The sequence below is a fragment of the Phodopus roborovskii genome, unplaced genomic scaffold (assembly GCF_943737965.1).
Source record: "Phodopus roborovskii unplaced genomic scaffold, PHOROB, whole genome shotgun sequence".
Classification (NCBI taxonomy): domain Eukaryota; kingdom Metazoa; phylum Chordata; class Mammalia; order Rodentia; family Cricetidae; genus Phodopus; species Phodopus roborovskii.
Genome location: NW_026126623.1, coordinates 763,938 through 788,767, shown reverse-complemented (window position 1 = coordinate 788,767; position 24,830 = coordinate 763,938). Strand labels below are relative to the sequence as shown.

The 24,830-nt window shown below is 41.8% G+C and overlaps 2 protein-coding genes across 7 annotated transcripts in view; one reads left to right on the top strand and one right to left on the bottom strand.

Moving 5' to 3' along the window:
• The window catches only part of Ttc23 (tetratricopeptide repeat domain 23), a 92,839-nt gene extending 82,126 nt beyond the window's left edge, over positions 1 to 10,713 (bottom strand). For 2 of the 3 annotated variants that reach the window (XM_051206511.1, XM_051206512.1), the window contains exon 1: positions 2,358 to 2,477. In XM_051206511.1, the coding sequence (XP_051062468.1) occupies positions 2,358 to 2,409 (52 nt within the window). In that variant the 5' untranslated portion in view covers positions 2,410 to 2,477. Of the gene's footprint in view, positions 1 to 2,357; positions 2,478 to 10,312 lie in introns of those variants that run through there. The other variant, XM_051206513.1, reaches the window with a different exon arrangement.
• Lrrc28 (leucine rich repeat containing 28) overlaps positions 4,297 to 24,830 on the top strand; it is a 132,438-nt gene continuing 111,904 nt past the window's right edge. For 3 of the 4 annotated variants that reach the window (XM_051206517.1, XM_051206516.1, XM_051206514.1), the window contains exons 1-2: positions 14,355 to 14,463; positions 18,898 to 19,125. In XM_051206517.1, coding sequence (XP_051062474.1) covers positions 18,958 to 19,125 — 168 coding nt within the window. In that variant the 5' untranslated portion in view covers positions 14,355 to 14,463; positions 18,898 to 18,957. Of the gene's footprint in view, positions 4,391 to 14,354; positions 14,464 to 18,897; positions 19,126 to 24,830 lie in introns of those variants that run through there. The other variant, XM_051206515.1, reaches the window with a different exon arrangement.

Sequence of the window (24,830 nt, the reverse complement as noted above, 5' to 3'; positions counted from 1 at the left end):
GAGGCTGTTACACATTTCGGCTGACTTTCTCATTCCTGGGTAGCCCCTAAAAACATAGTATCCAAACTGTGCCTAAGCTCCATTATACCGACCCAGTACTGTTTTGCATCCCAGGATGTTGGCTGGCATTTAAAAAGTATCTTCTTGCCTTATGCTTCCTCATCTATGCAACTCATGTTGGCTAATGAGATGGCCCTTTCAATAGGTGTTTTGGTCTCAATAAATAGCCTAGACTATCATTCAGATGCTGACATTCAAGAACTTGCATTGTCCCAACTGTTTCACACTCTCTCTCTCTCTCTCTCTCTCTCTCTCTCTCTCTCTCTCTCTCTCTCTCGTGTGTGTGTGTGTGTGTGTGTGTGTGTGTGTGTGTGTGTGTCCTCCCTCCCTGCAAACCCTGAACCTTTCAGAGAATCTCTGAATAAAGGGAAGACACCAAAAAGCCCAGATCTGCATTCTTAGCAGCTATGGAAGCTCCTCCCCCGATGTTGCCTGCAGCCTAAGTCCCCACCAAGCATTCCAGCTTTGACCATACTTGGGCACAAACGCAGCTTATGGCACACATGTCATCACCTCTCACCTACAACCTATATAACCTCCCTGCTTTGGTTCAGGTATGGGGCTTCTCTGGCCTCCATCTCCAAGGCTTGAGAACTCATTCAGGAGTAGCTTTGCTCCAATAACCCTATTCTTTTACCTTTTCGATTGGGCTTGTATGTTGTTGGAGAAACCCATAACCAACTACCAACCTGTAGGATTCCAGCAACACTAACAACTGACAATTCTGTAAAGCTTGATGCTTCCCATCTTTATCTCACATGGCTCTTATGACTACTTTGTAGTTCCAGTGGGCAGACACTGTTGTTCCTATTTTATTAATGCTACTCCTATTTTATGAATGGGAAAAATGAAGCTGTGAAAATCTAAATTACTTGAATAACATACATACACAGAGTTTTCATAGGTTGGATCTAACACATTTTTTTTTTTCAGGACAGGGTTTCTCTACACAGCTCTGGCTGTCCTGGAACTCTCTCTGTAGACCAGACTGGCCTCAAACTCGCAGAGATCCCGCCAGTCTCTGCTTCCCTAGTGCTGGGATTAAAGGGCTGCATCACCACCACTGCCTGGCTGGGAATTTTTTTACTAAAAATATTTTTGTTAAAATTGAGCCATTATTTCAATATTAGAAAGCTCTCAAACAAATTAAAATAGAACTGCAGTATGACCCAGCTACATAGGCAGGAGTATATCCAGAGGACTCTACATCCCACGACACCCATGCATATCCATGTTTACTGTTGCTCTAGTCACAATTGCAAAGATTATAAATAAGATAGGCCTAGATGCCTATCAGAAAACGAATGGACAATAAAAATGTAGTGCAGTGAAATTTTATTCATCCACTAACAAAATTGAAATTATGGAACTTTGCAGGAAAACGGATAGAACTGGAAAATATTTTATTAGCTGGGGTAACCAGGCTAAGAAAGACAAATTTTACTTGTTCTCTCTGTATGTGGGTCCTAGCTTTGGGACTGTTAAATAACTAGGAGGAAGTAAGTGGGCAAAGCCAGGAAACTCGAAGCTGCCCAAGAGGCGGGGGGGAAAAGAAGTGTTGAGGGAGAGAGGTGGGGAGGGTAATAGAACTTACAAGAGATGAAAGTAGAAACTGGGTAACTGGGGGTGGGAGGGTCCCTGGCTGGGGGGAGGGTGGTGATGGGAGTGAAAGGGAGAATCAATTAAACCCAAGCACGCATGAAAATGATACGAGGAAAACTGTTAATTTGTAAGCTAATTGAAAACCAGCAAATAGGAATTTCACACAAAGATCTAGATTTCTGGGGTTTCTGTCTTCTTGGAAAGCTCAGAACATCTGTTAACATTAGACTCAGGGTAAAGAGATAACTGTCCCTATAGGCCAAGGATGGCTCTAGCTCTCCAGAGACCACAGCTCCCAGTTGGCTCCTGGGCATAGCAGTGGTTACCATCTGTCATTGTCCCTGTGTTTTAATGCTTGTGTAGTAGTAGGTTTCTAAGTCTGTCTCTTTCTTTTAAAGTGAGAGGGATATTGCAGACCCATGAGTCAGTCCCCAAATGTCATCCTAAGGTGTTGATGGCTATAGGACACTGCTATTTCACACATCACATGTGACTTGCCATTAACTGTAGACTACATTCTAACCTCAGAGGTGTTTCACTGCCAAAGTGTGTGTTTCTGAATGGCAGGAGCCATGCTACATGTCTGGCTTGTGAAAGATGTGAGTCAGTGACCTTGTTTAAACACACATTTTCAGTGTGTCTTGGACCTTGTAGGAACACCGTTAGTTTGAAGACCTCTTCTTTGGTTCACTTACTTTGAGCTACACGCTTGTCATCAGCTGCTTTTCTTTTCTTTGTAACGGCCATAGCTGGGGCTTAAGATTTCATTAGAAATCAGCCCGGGCCCCATACACCACCTTCTGCCTGCCAGCCTTGAGCTCAGCTTCACAGGCCTTTCTCAGTCTGCACTCAAACTGCCAGTCAGACTCACCTAATCAATGGATGCTATTCCTTCTTCCAGACCTGCCTAGTGGAGTGCTGAAACACATGATAGGCCTTGGACCACAGTGAGAAGGGGCCTGGAGCTTCATCAGTCAGTCCCATGGGTTAATTTTTAAGATATTTAATAACTAGAAGATCAGGGGATCCACTCATCTACACAGCTGGCAATTATGCAAGAACAGGATTTGGAAAATCCTCAGTATTCCTACTGGTAACTTTCTGTTGCTGGAGTGTGGGAAGGTATAGGAGTCTAAGGGAAAAGACAAGCATCTCAGGGAAATGGCTCTTAGTTGATAACCATACAACGGTGTCAGGGTGTATTAGCTAAACAATCTGACCAGATAAATCTAGGGCATTGGAAAATACCACAGAAAAACACAAAACACTAAGGTTAAGTAAAAATGAAACAGAAAATGTGATTAAACCTATAAGAAATCCAGAAACCAAAGGAATAATTTAAAATATTTACATAAACTTAAATTTAGGCCCAGGCAGCTTCAGTGGGGAATTCTATCAAGCCATAATAAAAAGCACCAAAATTGGCCGTACAGACTGTGGAGCACTTTGAAAAGCATGATATGAAGCCAGACAGACACACACACACAGAAAATCAATATCTTTCTGTAAGTGTATACTGAACCTCAGATGTAGCAACATAGATAAAGAATCATATACTGTGGCCAAAAAGGTTTATTAAAATAATGGAAAGTTGGGTTAACATATGATTTAGGGCAGTGGTGGTGTACACCATTAATCCCAGCATTTGAGGGGGCAGAGGCAGGTGGACCTCTGTGAGTTCAAAGCCAGCCTGGTTTATGAAGTGAGTTCCAGGACAGCCAGAACAACACAGAGAAACCCTGTCTCAAAAAACAAAACAAACAAAACATGAGCTATGAATTATATTCATAGAGAAGAAAAACACTTCATTGTGATAGATACAGGGGACATTTTTTTCATATTCTTTTCTTTCTTTCTTTTTAAATGTGCGTGGATATGTGTGTAAGTATGTGTGTGTGGTACATGTGTAAGTACATCATGTTTGTGTGAACATGTGCACATATGTGTTTGTGTACATGGAGGGTAGAGATTTATGCTCCGTGTCTTCCTGAATCACTTTCCACCTTATTTTTTGAGACAGGACCTCTCCTGGACATCAATCTTGATTGCCTAGACTAGTTGACCAGTGACTGAAGGACCCATTTGTCTCCCCTTCTCCAACTCTCAGAATATACAGGGAACTACCATGGCTGGCCTTTTACATGTGTGTTGGGGATCCAAATTCAGGTCCTCATGCTTGCATGCAGTATCTTGCCAACTCAGCCATTCTCTCTCTGTCTCTTTGTGTACCTCCGTACCTCCAGGTCCAGAATCTTATTATGTAGTCAAGCCTGGCCTCAACAACACTCCTGCCCATATCTCCCTTGTACTGAGACAATGGATATCTGATGGAGGATGTTCTTCTGTATGGTGTGAATATATGTTATGTTTCTCTTATTTGTTGATGAATAAAGCTGTTTCAGCCAATGGTCAGGCAGAATTTAGACAGTTTGGAAATCCAAACAGGGATAGAGAAAAGTAGTAGGCAGAGTCAGGGAGACGCCATGTAGCTTCTGAGGAAGCAAGAGACCCAGGCATCACAGTAAGCCAGGATCATGTGGAGATACACAGATTAATAGAAATGGGTTAATAATTAAGAGAAACAGCCAACAAGAAGCCTGAACCATCAGCCAAATAGTTTATAATTATAGCCTCTGTGTGTTTACTTGGGACTGAACAGCTGTGGGGCCAGGCAGGACAGAAACTTCCATCAACAGATATTTGCCATCACACCTGACAAGCTAACATGGTGAGTGTCTGAATACTTTCCTCTTCTGACAGGAAACAAGGAAAGGATGCTTTCTCTTAACACCTGTATTCAAAATTGTGTTCCAATAAAGTAACTAGGCAAGACAATTAAAGGCATCCAGATTGGAAAGGAAGAAGCAACTCTATCATGGCATGGCCCTGTATGCAGATGCCTAAGGAATCCAGGGACAATGAATAAGAAAACTCCTGCTAGCCTAGCTAAACATTTTCAGTAAGTTCAAAGGATTCACAGAAATAAGTTACATTCCTTCTCTCTCCCATCGTTTCTATTCTTACTTTTTGTTGTTTATATATTTGTTTGTTAAAACAGGCCCTGGTTGGCCTGGAATGAAACTCTGTCAAGCAGGCTGGGCTTGAACTTGTAATGATCCTTACATCTGCCTTCCAAGTGCTGGGTTGCAGGTATGCTGCACCAGGCCACTGGCATGTTAGTTTCTCTCTCCCTCCTCCCTCCATCTTGTATGAACAGCTCTATGTGCTCCTGGAGGCCAGAGGTGAGCCTCAGGTGTGGCTCCTCAGAGGTATCCACATGGTTTTTCATTGTTTGTCTTGGGAAATGGTCTCTCACTGGGACCTGAGCAGTGCCTCAGGTTCCTGAGTGACAGGACTACGGTTATACCCCAGAATGCCTGGCTTCAAAAATTATATTTATATATGCCAATGATATATAACCTGAAAATGAAATTAAGGAAGTAAAAAAAAACCCACAAAACAAACCAACAAAAACCACCTTATAAATAAATGCAATGAAATAAAATGAAATAAAAATATCATGGTTTGAATCTGAAATGGCCCCCATGGGTTCATATTTGAATGCTAGGTCCCCAGGCTATGGAACTATTTTGAAGGCTGTGGAGCTTTAAGAAGGTGGGTGTGGTGTGGGTGGTGGAAATAGGCCACCAAGGGGTGGGGCTTTAAGACTATAACCACCCTGGATTCCAGCCTGTTTTCACTACTTCTAGTCTGCTGCCTTGTGAGGAGTCCCTTCCTGTCCTTGCTTCCTCTGCTGCAGTGGTCTGAAACCATGGAAACCGGCGGGCAAACCTCTTTTGTCTTTTTAAGTTGTTTCTGTCAGATATTTAGTTATTGCTATGTGAAAGCAGCTAATACGAGGCATGTGCTGAGAACTAAGGAAATTAAAGAAAGCTTAGCTATATGGAGAAACACTCCACGTTCATGGGTGAGAGGCTTCACAGTGTTCTCATTGCTGTGTAGATTCGAGACAGTTCCTATCAAAATATTAATGGTCTTGCAGAAACTGAAAATTTTGTACTTAAATTCATATGGAAATGCAAGAAACTTAAACTAGATTAAACAATCCCTATAAAAGGAAAATCTAGGTTAATTAATACTTGAAATTTTAAAAGTCTCTATTAATATAAAAACTATAAAAAAGTCAACCAGGAGCCAGGCTTTGGTGGCTCACGCCTTTAATCCCAGCCCTCAGGAGGCAGAGGCAGGCAAATCTCTGTGAGTTCAAGGCCAGCCTGGTCTACAGAGTGAGTTCTGCAGGACAGCCAGAGATACACAGAAAAACCCTGTCTCCAAAACAAAAGTTGGCTAGCATGGCTGGCATGGCAGCACAGATCTGCAATAGCAAAACTTGGGAAGCTAAATCAGGAGGACCAGGAGGTTACATTTAGCCTGGACTGCACAGAAAAAACAAACAAACAAATCTATTCCATGCAGGCAAGTGAACAAAAAACAAACAAACAAACAAACAAACAAACCCAAACCAGAGACCCTAACAAACCACGGTAATCAAACAGTGTTGTGGAAGCAAACTGCCATGACCAGCGTGGTGACTGCAGAAAAAAATGTCCTAGATTCTTGACATTTGCTGGGGGAGTAGATGTAAACAGCAGTAATTATGCCAGATGGTTATGTGAGTCAGCTTGATTGTGGTAACCACCATACAAGCTGCGGGTATATCAAAAGCGCTTTTGAAGAAGGCACCAACAAACACGCCAAACTGGATGGGGACAAGCCCATGAGGCTTCAATACTACACAAAGAACTACAGGCAACTGAGGAACGCTGGGAGCAGGACAGGAAGAGCATACTAATTATACTAATTGGTAGTCCAGGGCCAAAGAGTCAGCTCTGAAAATGTACAAGCATTATATGGATGCAACAGGCTATATTTAGAAGTGTGTGTGTGTGTGTGTGTGTGTGTGTGTGTGTGTGCATATGAAGGAGAGCTGTAAGGGGTATGTGGGAAGATTTTGAGGGAGGAAAGGCAAGGAAGAAATATTATGATTAAAATACAATCTCGGAAATAAAGAACAAAAGTTCCTAAAAAGAAAAAAACAAAAAACCTTATACAACCTGTAAAATTTTAGTTTGTCAAACATAGCTCAGTTGAAGCTTGGATAAAACATAGCAAAATGTCGTGGCACTGCATCAGACAAGAAAAGGTGTCCAGAATTAACTCTGGCATACATAGCCACTCTTTTTTTTTTTTTTTCCTGTGTCATCGATCAAACTGAGGGACTTGTGTATTTCCTGACCCCCTAAGGATGCCAGAAAGAAGTCTTTTCAATAAATGAGCTAGAACTAGAGAGGCAAATGTAAGAAGGAAGATGAACTTCACACCATACATAAAAATTAACTCCAAGTATAGCAGAGACCTAAACCTGAGAGCTAAATCTACAAAACTCTGAGCAAACACTGCAGTAAATGGTCGTGAGCTTGGGTTCACGGATATAACTCTAAAGTACAAATGAGAGAAGGAGAGATGGATTAGCCAGACCTCATCAACACTGAAATCCTGATGCTTCAAAGTTAAATGCTAGATTTAAAAGACAACCTAAAGCACATGGGAATATGCACAGAATACTTACAATTCAATGACAATATGACAACCCAATTGGAAATTAGGCCAAATATTTAAACTTTTTTAACAAGGAAAATATGTGGAAAGCTAGGAAGCATATATGGTTAATACTATTAGCTATTATCAAAATCACAAGGAGTACTAATTCACATTTACCAAATTTTAGAACAATAATAAACCTGAACATAAGAAGCGGTGGCAAGGTTGTGGTGAAGCCAGAAGGCTCACTGGCTCCTGGAGAGAATGTGAAGTGCAGTGGGTGCCTTGAAAAACAACTTGATACTTCCTGCAAAGTTAGGCCCAGAGTTACCATGTGACTCATACATCTACCTGTAGGTAAATACAATGCAGTTGAAGAACATATCCACACAAAAACTTATACACACCTTCCTAGAAGAGTTGGTTATAACAGCTACATGTTACAATGAAATATAATGTTACAATGAATGTAATACAATGTTATAAGGAATGAAAGTATTCCAAGTGTCTGTGAACTCCCAAATGGGTAAACAGATTGTGGTATCACCATATCATGGAGAATCTTGGCTAGCACAGATCCTGGAATGGATATGTATGTATGTATATATGTATGTATATTTGTAGGATGACCCATTGGACCTTAAAGTTCACAGATTGCATTGTAGTTGAAATTTCAATATCAATCCCCTTCTCTGAGATAGAGCCATCATCACATTCCTTGTGGAATAGGAATTTCTTTGTTCCTAGGAACACAATTCACTAAAACTATTACCTATAAATTTTAACACAAGATCCAAACAGTAGAAACACTGCTATAGTAATTAAACCCCTACTAGGGAATTTAACTTAGGGCCTCACAAATGCTCTGTAATCACTCTACCTCTGAGTAACATTTCTACCCCTTAAAATTGAATTTAGTTTAAAATTCAAATTCACTGTATAAGTATCCTTTCACTATACATAAGGAATGCTAAAATCCTCAGGGGAAAAGCTGTTAGTAGCTGGAGGACGGAAGGTGGCCATGAATACAGTAACAAAAGAACTCCTTCAGTGAACAATGACTTGGTTTAAAGGATGGAGCAGGTGGGTGGGAATGCCCAGTCTACCGAGATAAAGGCTTTGTATATTAGTAGGGATCATGGAGACTCTGAGGAACTTCAGAAAGAATGTGTGAGCTTTTCACTGTTACTGCCCAAAAGTGGCACAAGTCACTTTTATTTTGTCACATTTCTTTTACTTTTCTAACTTCCTGAGGTCTGCACCATTTAAGGGACTTATGTAGATAACGCTTGCTGAGCATTTAATGCTTGCTGAGCACTGGGCATGGTCACGTGAAAAGGGAACCTTGTCTCAGCTGTTTCTAAAGCTAGAGATTTCTCCTTTCTCCCCTTTCTAGTTTGGAATCAGTGATAGATAGGTCAGCTTCCTATAGAGACACCTGTACACTAAGGCTGTTGAGCCACAAGAACAAGTCACGGAAGTGCCCTCAAAGAACCAGCCAATGAAGAAAAGGTATGTGTATGCAACAGTTTTATTCAGATACAAAGAATGAAATTATGCCATCTTCAGGAAAATGGATGGGACCAGAGACCATGTCAAGAGAAAGAAGCCAGTCTCACAAAGGCAAACAGGGCATGCTTTCTCTCCTGTGTAGAAACTAGGAGACAAAGGGGCATGAAAATAAACAGGGAAATTGGATTTATGGTAGGAGAAAGGGAATGGAGAAGGAAATAAAAGTGATGAAAATGTTCATCTGTGGAGATGTAAGGGAACTCCTTGTTTTAAACATTTTTTTTTTTTTTTCCTAATTAAGAAAAAGAGAGCTACCAATGGACATCTTAGGATATGTGAGCTTCAGATTCTTTGAGTAAGTTTTGGTGCAAGGCTGAAGATACTGTCCCGAAACACTTTGCTCTTTTGCAGGAGATGGTCATTCATTTTCTTTGCTTTCTCATGCTGAGCAGAGGTTCTGGGGTACCACAACAGCTCAATGAGCATGTGGAGAGCAGAGTTTTGTCCCAGACACAGCTCAGGTGACACTTCGCTGTAGTGGCTTTTCATGGTTTTTGGTTGGGGGGAGGTAGAGATTCCTTTAGATCAGTTAAGTATAATCATGAAAAAACACATTCAAAGAAAGAATGAATCCAGTGGGAATAAAAATCACCCTTACTGTCCTAATTATGTCATAATGACAAAATACATTCATGGTGCCAAATTAAAATTGCTCAATGCTTTTCAAAGGTCAAAAAAGAAATGTATCAGGGTTTACGTATACCAACAAGGGTAAAGAAAGATACTTGTGCAAAAATGTCCCAAAAGACCTTTAGGCAGATTTCTATGCCAAGTTATTGCTGAGCTCTGGTCTTTGCCCTGGTGCCACCAAGCTGCAATTCCAGTTTTCATACTGACAATCTACAACCAGACTCTTTAATTCCAGTGACTGGCTCTTCATGTAACTCCCTGCCCTTTTTGAAAAATAAAGCATAATTGCCCCTATAACGAGGTTCTCAATGAACCTCCTGCTGAGGTCAGAGCCAGCTCTGCCCAGGCTGCAGCACTCTCTTCTTCCTTCCCTAGTGAAAACTTCAGAACAGGTACCAGGGCTTTGGCGGTTTCCCTGAAGTTCCTGATGCTCCGAGTCCCGTTTGCCCAGAGCTTTGATATGATCTTTTGGAGTTTTAATGTTTTATGTCCTTATAGCAAACTGAGAGTTAAATTAATGTAAGAAACAGTTATTCTAATATATTCCTGAACTTTAAATCATAACATTAATTAAATATCTTTTGTTGAAAATATAAACACCAGATTTCTTTTTGGGGAAAATTCATCTGCTTGCTGGTGCTGTTGCATATACCAAATTATGTCTGGCTTGGTCATAGGCAAATCCACCCCTCAGTTTCCCAATTTGAGTGATTTTTCTTCTCCAAATAGATGGCTTGTGTATTTTGTCTGTTATCATAATGCCCAGACACAAACATCCATTTGACTTAAACATTACAATATAAAATCCTAAATCCACATTAAAGCAACAATAGCAGCAAAGCACGCTTTCTTGAAGCAAAAATAATCTACAATTAATCTTGTTTACCTTGCAAAACTCCACTGATAACCTGGGGGTCGTGTTTCCAACTTCATTCTAAGGAGAAAAGAACTCCGAAAACGCCTCCTCCTGGCCCCTCAGATAGCGACGTCTCTCGAAGTCCCCTTAAAACTAGCAAAACAACAAAGCAAGAGCAACCTGGAAAGTTTCTTTAACTCTCAATATCTTGAACTTTGTTGTAAACTCCTTTGTGGGTTTACTCAGTCCGATGAAAAAAACTCCCGTTTCCTTTCTACCGTCCTCTTGATCGTCTGCCTTGCCAGTCTGGCCCCCTCTGGATCAGCCTGACTTTTCTACAGCCTGATAACCATAAACAAGTCTGAATAGAGGGGCTTCATCCCAAACGCAGCCTTTTTCCATAAAGCGACCCTGTCTGTCTCAAAACTCCAGGCCAAAGAATGAATGATAGACCCTTCACCAATAGGGAGTGGAGAAGAGAAGTTTGTCAAACTGTGTAACCCAATCCTTGGGAGCCAGAGGTGGGAATTTTAGATCGGGTTGCAGTTTTTCCTTGGAATTTTCTTAAAGTGATATCGCTGACGTGTTGAAGTTAAAAGTTGCTACAGGTTGTTAAAAAAAAAAAAAAAAAAATCCATGTAGAGTTTTTCCTTCTGTTTTAAGTCCAATAAAAATGTGTAAATCGGTACTCCACAAACTGAGGGAACTTCTAATAGTGATTATATTATCAATATGTAAATTTTAACATCAATTTGGAGAAGAAATAAAAGCTATTTTAATATGATTTATTTTTCAGCAGCAACTTTTGGATGATGTGTCAAAATATTTCTTAAAAATGAAACATAAAAATTAAGATGCTGACATTACTTTAAAATGTTTTTATTATTAATCTTTTTGTAACTGTAAATATATTAATATATAAATACATACATAGAGATTATAATTACATAATTTTCCCTTTCTTTCCTCCTGACCAAGTCTTTTATGTACCCCTCCCTTGCTTTCTTTAAAATTCATGTCCTTTAGAAATTATTTTTACATGTACACAAGGTATACAGTGTGTGTGTGTGTGTGTGTGTGTGTGTGTGTGTGTGTGTGTGACTATTTGGTATTAGATAAGCAAACTGGTGTGCTCTTCTGGGCATACTATTCTCCCAATGTCAGCACTCTTTAGTTGCCTGTAGTTCCTCGCATGCTGCCGAGGCCTCCTGAGCTTTTCCTTGTTGATGTTAGCATGGCTATTGGTGCAGTCCTCATTCAGGTCATGTTTAGGCAGACATGTCAGTGAGGCTTTGTGGGTGTAGCTTCTGACATTTCTAGGACACACAGTTTCACAGTAAACTTCCGGTTCCTCCAGCTTTTACAATCTTCCTGCTCCCTTCCACAGGGATTCCTGATCCTTAGGAGTTGTGTTTTAGATGTATTGGTTGCTTCTCCTCTTTACATTTGGATTACTTGGGGTTTTTCTGTCTCCATAAGATGTAAAGAGAAATTCCTTTGATGAGGGTTGAGGATCACACTTATTAGCGTAGACCCCAGAGAAAGATGTCTAGGATAATTTTACCCTTTGAGAATCTCATACAATGTATTTTGATCAAAATTACCCTCCACTAGTCCCTCCCAGATTCACTTCCTCTTGTTTTCTCCCCCTCTTCTTTTTAATAACCAATGGGGTCCCTTATGCTCTGCCCATGTACTCAAGGCTGTGGGGCCAGCCACTAGAGCAAGGTCTACCTATCATGGGCCACATCTTTAAAGAAAACCAACTCTCCCTTCCCCAGAAGCCACCACCTGTCCATAGCTCCTCAGTTTGGGGTGGGGGGATGGGGGGTAGGGGTGGAGGGGCGAGGGTGAGGGTGGGGGAACTGGTAAACCCCTTCCTCCTCCATGTTAAAAAGTTGACTGATTTGATGCTGCACAGGCAGCCACAGTAGCCATCCACACAAACGAATGCAGGCCTGTTATATTCAGAAGACACTGTTTCACTCTGATCCGCCCTGACCTCTGGCTATTGTACCTTTCTGCTCCCTCTTCTGCAATGGTCTCTGATCCTGGGAATCAGGGAGACTTGAGGGCAGGTGTGTCCCATTTGTGGCTAGCATCTATCATTATTTATTTATTTGGTTTTTCGAGACAGGGTTTCTCTGTGTAAATGCCCTGGCTGTCCTGGAACTCGCTCTGTAGACCAGCCTGGCCTTGAACTCATAGAGATCCGCCTGCCTCTGCCTCCTGAGTGCTGAGACTAAAGGCATGTGCCACCATCTCCTGGCTAGCATTCTATAGATACTTATTTGATCAGTTGTGAGTTACGTTAATTACCAGGCACTGCACAAAGACTCTGATGAGGTCAGAGAGAGCAGCAAGTCTTATTATTGGAGCTGATCCTTAATGATCCAAGGACTTTTAATTTTACACTAACTGTAGTTTTCCTTATTTTAAACTCCCCGCCAAAGGTTTTAATAAATATAGGATATTTACTATGCTATATACTCCAGTAACTACTAAAGACTGGATTAAATAATAGATAATTTATATTTTATTTTAATTCATATCTCACTTTGGAACTGTTATTATTTTAACTGCTTTCTAAGTTATTCATTTCTAAGAGTAATTATGCTTTCATAAAAGTAGTTCATTTAAAGGTTGAGGATGATTCAGGTAGTGGTACAGGCCATTAATCTGAGTACTTGGGAGGCAGAGGCAGGTGGATGTCTGAGTTCAAGGCCAGCCTGGCCTACAGAATGAGTCCCAGGGCAACACAGAGAAACCCTGTCTGGAAAAAACAAGCAAGCAAGCAAGCAAGCAAGCAAGCAAGCAAACAAACAAACAAAATGAGAATGCTTAACAAGAAGCCCCTACGCAAATTAATATACAGCCTTTTTTTAAAGGATAAAAAATAAGTCTTAATGGGGGTATGGAGTTCATCAAAACACATCACATACATGAATGAGGTTCACCATGTCTCAGAGGAATTTTTAAAGATAGAAAGTTATTACCAGGCTTTGGTGGTGCAGGCCTTTAATCCCGGAATTTGTGAGGCAAATGCAGGCATATCTCTGAGTTTGAGGCCACCCTGGTCTACAGAGTGAGTTCCAGGACACCAAGGCCACCAATGAAACTAAAGAAAGAAAGAAAAGAAGGAAGGAAGGGAGGGAGGAAGGAAAGGACAGGAAGAAAGTTCTTGCATCAATGTGCACATTTTCAAAAATGTTTTTACTTGTCAGGCAGAGGTGCACACCTGTAATCCCAGCACTCATGAGGCAGGTAGGTTTATCTCTGAGTTCAAGGCCAGCCTGATCTATAGAGTTCCAGGACAGTTATACAGAGAAACCCTGTCTTAAAACAAAACACAGACAAAACAACAACAAAAGTTTTTATTTTCTCCTCTGATATTGGGGACTGAGTTTAGTGCCTCTGCTGAGCTACCTTCACTAGGCTGTGGTTGTCCTTAGTTTTTCTCACACTACAGCCTGTGTGTGTGTGTGTGTGTTTCATTTCTATTTACCAGTGTCTCACGTGGCTGAGGTTGGTCTCTAACTCCTGATCTGTCTCCACCGCCAGAGCATTGGGTGCCAGCACACACCACCACGCCTAGGCCCGCGGGTCTGATGGGTAGAGATTGTACTTGGCACCTTTCAGGGAACGTTCTGAGGCCTTTCATCCAGTGCTTAAGTTCTTGTTGACTGGTGTTATGTAAGCCGGAGTTATCAGTAGCCGGGATTGCCGTTACAGCATTTAGGATGATGCCTGGCACATCATCGCTCGGCTACTGTTAGCATCCGTCAATGAGGGGCTGAGAGCAGAATGAATGCGTGAACGAAAACACAGGTCAGTTACCGGCGGCTCCACCAAAACGCTTTATTGACAGCCAGCCCTAAGCCGGAGCCGGAAGCCAGCGTAGCGCCATGGCCCGGACCCGGAGGAAGTCGCGCTCTCAGCCAATACACGCCTGGCTCTGAAAAATAAGCCTCCCATTCCACCTATCATGAGGCAGCGAGAGCTGAGGCGAACTCTCGCGATGCTTAGGTCTCCCGGCCACTTCTCCCCCCCTCCGACCCCTACTCCCGTTAGTGAGCCCCGCCCCTCCGCAGGCCCCGCCCTCTCTGCCCCGCCCTCCCTCTATCCCAGGACTGCCTTCCAGCGCAGCCTGGGCCACCAAGCGCTGGCCAGCGGGCGCCGAGGTGAGTGTCCCATCTCCAAGCTCGCAGGTCGTGGGCACTGGCTCGGCTCCTGGCGGGCACGCTTCATTCCCGTCGCCCCAGAAGCGCCCGGGCCTCTGCCAGAAGGAGCGCGGGCTGTCCGGCCTTGGGTCCCCACGGCTGCTGTGTCCTCCGCGGCCCCTGGTACCCGAGTATCCCGGTATCATCAAGTCTCTGAATCCCTGCCCCTGGGCTCCCTGCTGCCGGATTCTTAGGATTAATTCTAATCGAGCTAACTCGGGCAAAACCAAGATCTGTGGTAGCTTTTCTCAGGGAGAAAAAAGCGTTTTGTAAATGCTTATAATGTACGGGTTGGGTTGTAAGACCCTCATCTCCAGCGTTACGAAGTCAGATTGTGTATTCTACCAAATCAAGAACTGCGGAGTCAAGGACTATTCTTTAAAATACTTATGCTTAAAAATGGGGAATTTTCTGAAGTTAGGAATTGTTTCCGCTAAAAGACTGGTGTTTGGCTTTCAGAAAACTGAAGATGCTGCTGTGCAGACTTAATACTAACTACAGAGTTTACCATTAACTGTGGGCAGGAGGTGATGAAGGAGGAAAGGGGCGGGAAGCTAACCTTTGAAAGGATGCATTACTAATGAGTGCATATTGGAAAAACAGGGGTATTATTGCTTTTGAAAGCTTTTTAAATTTCATTTGTATGCACCTTATTTCCCAGTCTGTCTTTGTAGCAAGATGCATTTAAGCAGAACCTAATGAAGCCTCTGAGGCAGCCTGTTCCAGATGGAGCCTTCAGAAAGCCATTCGGCTACAGTAAATGGAGATTTTGGATGTAGTTTTACTTTGCAAATGGAAAGCCCTCCATATATGTAATCTTGTGTATCTCATCATGATGACACAGTGGCCACATTTTACATTTGTAAAAGGCAGTGTTATATATAGGTAAGGTAAGGTTAGAACCCCCTCCTCCATTGTGTGTGTGACACTGTACTTATCTGTGAAGTGGATTAATCAATGTCTGCTGTATTGCTTCCTTGTGAGGATAAAATCCTTAGGGCAGATAGCAAGTTTAAAGAGTCTATGAATGCTCTTAATGAATAGATGAAAAGTCAAGCTTGGAACGGCTCTTCTGATTTCATACAGTTATTAGCTGTTTGAAAGCTAAAAGTATTTAGCAGTCATGCAAATATGAAGAAACAGCAATATCTCTCTACCCTTGGGATTTACAGACTTGTTCAAAGTATCCATCTATGTATGTCTCTCCCTAACACTCTCTATCTATCTATCTATATCTACATCTACATCTATCTATCTATCTATCTATCTATCTATCTATCTATATATATATATATATACTTTAAATTGTGAAAACTGAACAACTGGCTTTCTCTGAAAGAAAACCAAGAAGGAAATACTTAGTTTGGGTCAGGGAAGTGAGTTTTATGTTGAAATCTGTGAGGGGAAAGAGGCGATTTCCAGACTACAAGAAGAGCAACAAGTGCTTGGAGGAGGTTGGTAGCTCCCAGCATTAAGAGAGCCCAGAAACTTGGTGAATGTGGCAGAGGAGGCTGGACAGGCAGGTTGGGCCCGATGGCCAAGAGCTCTGAAAGCTTTGTAAGACTTTGTTTTTCTCAATAAGGAATTGCTAAAGGGTTTATTTAGTAAGACATGCCAGGATGGAGAGATGCAGTTATATGTACATTTTATGAGGCTGTAGATGGAGTTTCTGTTCAACAAGGATTGCTGCCCTTCAGCCCTAAATAAACACATCGAGGCTTACATTAATTATAAACTGTTTGGCCGCTGGCTCAGGCTTCTTACTACCTAGTTCTTTCATAATTATTAACCCAGTTCTATTAATCTGTGTATCTCCATGAGCTCTCAGCTTACTCGATGATGCCCAGACCTCTTGCTTCCTCAGCAGCTACATGGTGTCTCTCTGGCAGCCTCTCTCTGCCTCTTCTTCCCAGAATTCTCCTCCTCATCTGATGCCCCGCCTATACTTCCTGTCTGGCTACTGGTCAATCAGTGTTTTATTCATCAATAAGAGAAACGTATATATGGACATCCCCATCACATTGCTGTGTTGATATATTGGAAGTGATTAGAGTGGACACATGGAGACCAGGAATGCAGCTGGCCAAGACAGGAGATGGTAGTGGCTCATGGCTTTGGCAGATGGAGAGATGTGGCTGGAACTGAGATGTGTTTTGGAAAGAGAAACACTAGCCTTGTGATGGATTGAAGAAGCTGTGACTGAGAGGATGGGATCCTTTATGACTTCCATTTGAGCTGCTGTGTGCAGAGAAGGTTATCTTCCTACATTTGCTGAGACGGGAAAACCTGGAGAGGTGACAGGTGATGAGCACTGATAGCTGTCTGGGAAAGTGTGGCATTGGAGATGCTCTGAGACCACTGAACTGTGCCCAGCTTACTCAGTGGATAATTGCTCAGGCAGCTTGGTTTTCTACAAGCATTGATGCTGTCAGTCCTGTAGTCCCCTTCACTTTATATAAAGACACGAGATGCTGGAAGATCAGGTGCCCTGCAATAAAGTGAGAATGAAAGTAGATGGAAGAAATGCGGGAATGTATTAGGTTCATAGATTGACCTGGAACTGTTACTGAACACTCGTAGAAGAACTCTTTTAAGTTAAATGGCAGCTATTGTCTTCTGACCTAAGAAGAGTTTGAAAATGATAGAAAGTAACCCCAAAGTTTCAAAACTCTACTTATTGAAAGCCTTCATACAAATGCTTGGAATAAAACAGTTGAAACTGTTTCAGTAGAGAACTAGAAGCAAAACTTAACCAAAATTTTAAGTCATACAAATGCTTCATGAGATTTATTTTCTTAAAATGAATAAAACAGTTGAAACTGTTTCAGTAGAGAACTAGAAGCAAAACTTAACCAAAATTTAAGACACTTGCCCTGTACTTTCATTTCCTTAATGTCTTCTGGAACCCCATGATTCATTGCAAAGAACCCACACTTTGAAATCCTCTGGACCTGGTGTCAGATTCTTGCTTTTAATTCCTTATGAGCCCTTCCACCTTTGATAAGTTCAGGAAGCCCTGAGTTTTGTTTCCTCCTGTGTTAATATGGAATCTTGTTAAACTTTGTTCCTAGTAAGACAGTAGTCAGGCGATGTTGGCACACTCCTTTAATCCTGGCACTCAGGAGGCAGAGGCAGGCGTATCTCTGTGAGTTCAAGGCCAGCTTACTCTACGGAGTGAGTTCTGGGACAGCCAGAGCTACACAGAGAGACCCCCCGGTCTTGAAAAAAAACAAGGGGGCCGGTGGCAAATGTAGCTTCCTTTTCTTGTCAGTTTTGGGGCTGGGAGAGACTTTCCAATAATTTTTCAACCAACATACTAACTGCTACATCTACATGAGTCCTCTGAGGCCCTGAGAGATTGATAATTGGGTAACACAGGGTTCGTGCTCCTAGGGCAGTGTTTTTGACTAGTGACTTTGGACCACTTTCTTTGCTATTTCCAATAACCTGCAAAACTGCAAAGAGAAGGGTAAAAAGATAAAAGAACTGAAAACGTGAAACATTTGACAATATTTATATAGTAGGAAGTAAAGGAATTAAGCTGTTAGTGACCTAAGTGGAGATAATATTTAATGTTTGAGATAAGTAAAATACAAAATGAGACAACTCAAAATGAAAATGGGGCCTGACCTGCTGCATTTGAGTTTTTTTTTTTTTAAGCTTTTTCTGTGATTACACGATGCGCAACTTGCCTCTGAGGTCTGTGGATGCAGAGCACTTGGTATAGAGTGCTTTTCCAGCTTGCATAGAGTCCTGGGTGTGATATCACTGTTACAGACACAAAGAGCTGTGTCATACAACCAAAGACAGAGACAGGAAAACCAGAATTTTAGGATCTTCTTTGGCTGTATAGCAAGTTCTAGGCCAGCCTAAGATATGAGAGACCTTGTCTTACAAAATTAAACCAGAAACTTTTCTATTCTTATAGATAAAGATTCCTACCTCAAGTCCAAAAGAAATTGTTTTTTTTTTCAATTAGGTTCCTCCTTTTCCCTCTCCTCCTTTTGATTTTCCAGGGCAGAGTTTCTCTGTGTAACAGCTCTGGCTGTACTGGAACTCACCTTGTAGACCAGACTGGCTTCGAACTCAGAGATCTGCCTGCTTCTGCCTCCTGAGTGCTGGGATTAGAGGTGTAAGCCTCCACTGCCCAGCCAGTTGTCCTTTTTTTTTTTTTTTTTTTTTTTTTGTAAGTAGTAAATATTGCTTTATCAGAGTACTCTATTATGTAATGGCCCAAATATGTTCAGAAATTTTAGTTGTCATAATAGAAGGTAGAGAGTATAATTAACTTTAGTGTTGGTATGTTTTAACTGTATAAGCTAACAGGTTTATCTGCAGTGATTGTAAGAAATCTTACAATGGCTAATTTTTTTTTTTTTTTTGTCTTTTTTATAGAAATGGACCAATTTTGACAAGATGTAGTGCTATAGCGTGCCTGATCAGACATGTTCAGTCATGGCATCCGAACTTTGTAAGACGATCTCTGTGGCCAGGCTTGAAAAGCACAAGAATTTGTTCTTAAATTATAGAAATCTGCACCATTTCCCATTGGAGTTACTGAAAGATGAAGGGCTGCAACATCTGGAGAGGCTGTATATGAAAAGGAACTCGCTTACAACCTTGGTATAGTATCATATTACATCAATACCAGTTATAAATGTGGTTCTGACCAAGATGTGTTGTAGTTTCCCATGCTATTCGACTGGGTGTTAGTGCGCAGGGATGGAGATACATGTGGGCTGTCAGTAGTTGTGCACTCTGTACCTAAGTTCCTGCAGTGAGGATACAGAAGGGATATGCCGCGCCTGCATGGCTGAGGGTGTCGGGGTTGAAACACTTAACAGACCACCATGAGAAGTTAAGAACCTGCTGCCACTGCCACTGTTTATTACAGAGAGTAATGGGCTTATATACCCAAGCCAGGGGTGGGCTAAGTATAGGAGGAAGTCGTGCACCACCCACACCTGGGGTCAAGGCACCTGCACTGCACACCGGAAAGTTCTGAAAACAACCTTGTTTGCACGGAAGTTCTACAGCTGGGTGGGAGAAGAGAGCTGTAAGGGACAAGTACTTAAATTTCCCAACAGGGGTATGCAGGCAAGTGAAATACCCTGTGATAGGCCCCTGAGAAAGATAGTCTTACTGTGGTCAGCAAGCAGGTCTCGCATGGCCTGTGCTTCTGCTGTGTGTTAAAGCAGCCTGAATAAAAAGAGAAGGCCAATGAGCCCAACTCTGATTTTTGGAATTAAAAAGAGAATGATCTGAAGATTAAAGTTTCCATATATATTTGGGGAGTCTAACGAAGCCTTTGTGTGTTGACCAAACAAAACCTTTATGATTGCCTTGTGGAAACCAGAGTGATCTTACATTGGGATATTATACAATTTGGTGGAAAATTTTTGCTGCCACAGCAACATTCACTTTTTATGTTCCAAGAGAAAGCACAAAGTCTTTGTTGTAACCTATTATATGTAAGATAAAGAAACGTATTTAAATTTGGGGAGAGAATGTTCTAACCAGAGTTTTATTCTCACTGCTCATTCTAAATATGGTCCCCATTTTAAATGAATCTACTTTATTTGGCCTTTTATGGTCATCATTTTGCTTGATTTGAAACTTTTGCTTGAATTTGTGACTTGGGTGGGCCTGCTGTTTCTTTGTAATTGAACCTTTTCTGTGTATTGAATTTTCCCCGAGTATCTGGAAAGTGTGCCATACTAGTTTTGTGTGTGTGGCAAGTGTTTCTGGACAAAGTAGTCTGTAAAAATATCTGAAATAGATGGAATGCACTAGAAAGTATATCTATGGTTTATCAGGGAACTGATGGCTATGCATATTTTTAGTGTTTGGCATAGTGGTTTCTATGTAAGGTTGAATGCCTAGCTAGGTTTTTAAACTTAAAAAAAGTCTTATGTATACGTCATTAGTCTTTTACAAAATATTGATACTATGTGATGTGAGACCACTTACCAAGATTTCTAGTCCTTGGGAAGAGAGGTGTAAGGAATCTATCAAGGATGACAGCTCCAATTCCCCACTTGTGTAAAATAGTGTACAAAAATACTCACGAGCAGGTTCCTGCTTATCAGCAATAGCCCAATGGAATAGACTTTTCCAAGAAACTGACCCTTTACTTATAAAGCTAAACAGTTGGTCATTTGTAAATTTCTGGCAGTTTCCAGTTTAGGAAAATATGCCAGTAACACATAATTTGGATGTACAAAGTGGCTCATTGCACATACCTAATTGGAAGTTGTTTTGCTTAGTGTACAGAATAATGGATTCCATTAGGTCACGTCCATGTGCATGTATGTCACCGTCTTGCTCATGTATCTCCCTCTCCTTTCCTCCCTTCCCCTTGCCCTTTTCCATCCATTCCCCCACCTTTAATCTGCCTCCTCACCACATACATTCCAAGTTCATGCTCTGTCCCCTTTTTAATCAGCAAAGATTAAATTCTTGTAGGGTTTTATAACAAAAGTATCTTGTTTTCTCTTAGCAATTAATGTGTTTGACTGATGTGTATCAAATAACTTTATGAACTGTAGCTGAAGAAGGCCGTGTAGCTCTCACAGGACGCTGGGAGTCTGCAGTGGATCTCAGAGCTGTTCCATTTCCTGGCTGTATCAGATGTAAGGCAGGGTTTTTAGAGTGTTGACTGGTGTGTTAAAATGTAGCCCCTGCCTGAGGTTTGGTTTGTGGAATTTGCCTGCAATGCTGCTGTGTTGCATTATGGGTTCAGTGGCCTTTGTTGCTCGTTTTGAACAAGCTTGGGGACCTGCCAGTCATTTCTGTTTTCACACTCTCCATCCTTCCCTGGTGCAATTCCTTTTTTCATTGGGTTAAATACTCTTCTTTTCTATACTTTCCTACTTTTCACCCCTCACCATGAAAAGCCACTTCCTAAGAAGTGACCCACGGGCAAGCCCTACCCTTCTCAGTTTTGCTCTTCAAATTATTTGACTTAACCCAGTGGCTTTTAGTTATGGGATGATTGTGTATTATGTTTTCACAATGTGTGGAATGCCAATATTTAGAACTAAAACCTAGGAAAAAGACAGTGAACTTAATGGAGTAGACCCTTTCACTTAAAAAAAAAAAAAAAAAAAAAAAAAAAGCAACCTTTTACTTGCATTTAGTTTATACTGAATTTATTCCTGTGCCATAAGTTTTTGTCTCTTCAGTTCCTGCTGGGATATCTCTCTCTCTCTCTCTCTCTCTCTCTCTCTCTCTCTCTCTCTCTCTCTCTCTCTCTCTCTCTCTCTCTTCTGTGTAGCCTCCCACTCTGGCTTAAGAACATCTCAGTTTGGCAGAGGAGTCTTGCATGATATGTTAGTCAGGATTCTGTAAGGAACAGAACTGGCAGAGTGAATGTATACACACACACACACACACACACACACACACACACACACACACACACAGAGAGAGAGAGAGAGAGAGAGAGAGAGAGAGAGAGAGAGAGAGAGAGAAGAAGAGAGAGAGGGAGAGACAGGGAGGGAGAGAGAGAGAATTTCTTAGAATGGCTTACAGGATCTGATTCTAGAAGTTTAACAATGGCCATCTCCTGATGGGAAGGGCAAGAATCCATTAATTGTTTAGTCCACAAGCCTGGCTGTCTCAGCATTCTCTGTCTGGTACTGGAATACAGGAAGGTCCTAAGACTGCCAGTTTTCAGTCTGTGTTGGAATACTGAAGAAATAGGTTCCACCACCATTGAAGGAATGGTTTGGGGAAGATGACCTTGCCATTGAGAATGAGAGCAAGCAGACAGAAAACACAGCTCCCTTCCATGCTTTCATGTGGCCTGCCACCAGAAGGTGTGGCCTGATTTAGGGAGGATCTTCTGACTTCAAATGTCTGGATTTAGGATGGGTCTCCTACCTTAAATAATCCAACCAAGAAAAATTCCTCACAAAGAATGCATCCAACGGCTTGGGTTTTGATTACTTTCAAATGTAGTCAAGTTGACAACTAAGGCTAACCATTACACATGCATTAATCTGACCAAGAGCCCTGTACCACACTGCCTCTCTCCCAGTGCCTGTTCCTGCTGTGCCATGGCTACCCCACAGATGATACAGCTGTGGTTGATAGTGGCCTGTCTGACCTAGGGCTTCAGACTGTATATGCTGCCTTGTCCCTCTGCACTAGGCACTGGAAAGGACCAATGGCCCTGGAGCTCTGGTCCCTTAGCCTGGATGCACACATCCCTGAGGCCAGTGCCTGGAGGCCATGATGGCAGCAATAATGGAGGACTGAGTTCTCTGGTTCCCCACCCCCACCTCAGAAATTTGATCAACTTTTTAATATCAAAAGTGATACCTCTCCTGAACATAGATGCATAAATGGGCAACTTGCAAGCAGCAGAGATTTACTGTTCATGCTTCTGAGGTCCAGGGTCAAGATGCTTCGGTGAGGGCCAACTTGCTTCTGTATAGATGGTGCTTTTTTTTTTTCTTTTTTTTGAGCATTATTTATTTAATTTTTAATTCTCTCTGTGTGTGTATGCAATTTCAGGTGCAGTAGAATCAGACCTAGAGACAGACTGACAGGCGGTTGTGAGCTACCTGATGTGGGGTGCTGGCAGTCAAACTTGGTCCTCTGGAAGAGTAGTACTTGCTTTTTCAATCTCTGATTAGATGGTGCCTTCTTATGGTGTCCTCATATAACTGGATGATGAGAGCTCTTTCTTGGGTCTCTTTTTATGGGACACTTATCCCATTCATAGTGGCTCTGTTTTCATAACCTGATTGCTTCCCAAAGGCCGTAGGCCTTACTCCCATGATCCTGGGGATGAGGACTTTAATGTGAACTTTAGGTTAGATGCAGCATTCAGACCATAGCACCTTCTACTCCCTTGCTTATATTTATATAACTCAACTGCATTTCTTGAAGAGCCCCAGAACAACCCAAGGAGCTGGCACCTCCAATGCAAAAGCAAAGGTTTCTTATTATTGTTCAAGCTGGCCAAATTGGACCTCACTCCATGGCAGGGAAATGAGATCCCAACCAGCCATAAAGAGAAGCTTTTAAAGGGGAGACCATAAGGTTGAGGGCCACAACTTTCAGAGTTTCCATGGTTACTTAATGTCATACAAAGTAGAGAGTAAAGTAGTAACTATATATTTTAAGCAAGATACATTTGAGTAAGGTAAGACAGGGCATGGGGTTGCAGGGTCTGTCAGTTATTCCCTGGACCCAGGGATCTTTACAACCTTAAGACTAGCAATTAGAAGATATAGGAATGTTGACACAAGTGGTGGACAGTCACCTCCTCATCTCTGAGAGCAGGGCTGGGGCTCAGGTGCCAGCCACTGCATTCCCAGTCATTAGAAGTTCCTTTTTCAGGGCCCAAGTTTTTAAGCTTTTATTAATTTTAATTTTTGGTCCTTCAATGTCTTTCCTTTTTGATAATAAAAGAACATTAATGTGCATATTTCTCTGCAAATTCCTTTTTTTAAAAAAATAGTATCTCTAGGTTAGTAGATAGAAATATGTCTTTGTGTTTTGTAAACACGTTTAGAAGATTCTCAAAGGGATAAAAGGATGAATGCTGGGTTAAAAGGTAGCTATGTTTTGGTTTAAAGTACTTTGAAGTAGTATTTTATTATGTAGTATTATCCTTTATTTGTATAGCTAAGAAATTATCCAACTTTTTTTCAATGTAGTATGAGCTGATTTGTTTAGGTACCACATTATGTAATTAAGAGGTGCATATAAAATAGTTAAGTGTGGGCATAGAGGTGTACTCCTGATGTAGTATCAGTACTTGGGAGGCTGGAGCAGGAGGATCATTCATTTGAGGCCAGGCTACACAGGAAAACCCTGTCACAAACAAAGCCAAAACCAAACATGAGCCATAAAAAACAAAGGCAGGTAGGAAATATGATTTGGGGCCCTACAATTTATTTTACAAAGAATTTCAAAGAACTTTCTGTAAATGCCAGTCTTTGGCGTTTGAATGCCTGGTCCTCTGTTGTGGCCCTGTTTAGGGGAGACTTCTTAAGATGTGTGGCTGGGGGGGGGTTGGTGCTGGGGATATGTTAGTCAATCAGGGAAGTGTTGTTGGGCAAGTAGGAGGTACTGAGTGACCCATGCCTGTAACCCCAGCACTCTGGGGAGATAGCCACAGGCAGCTGCAGGAACTTGCTGGCCAACCACCCTAGCTGAATGAACAAGCTCCAGGCGTAGTGGGAGACCCAGTCTCTAAAAATATGTTGAGTGACTGAAGAAGACATCAGCCTCTGACCTCCACATACATGTGCCACGTGTGAACATGTGTACACATATATACCACACACAGGAATTAGTTCCCACTGTTAAAG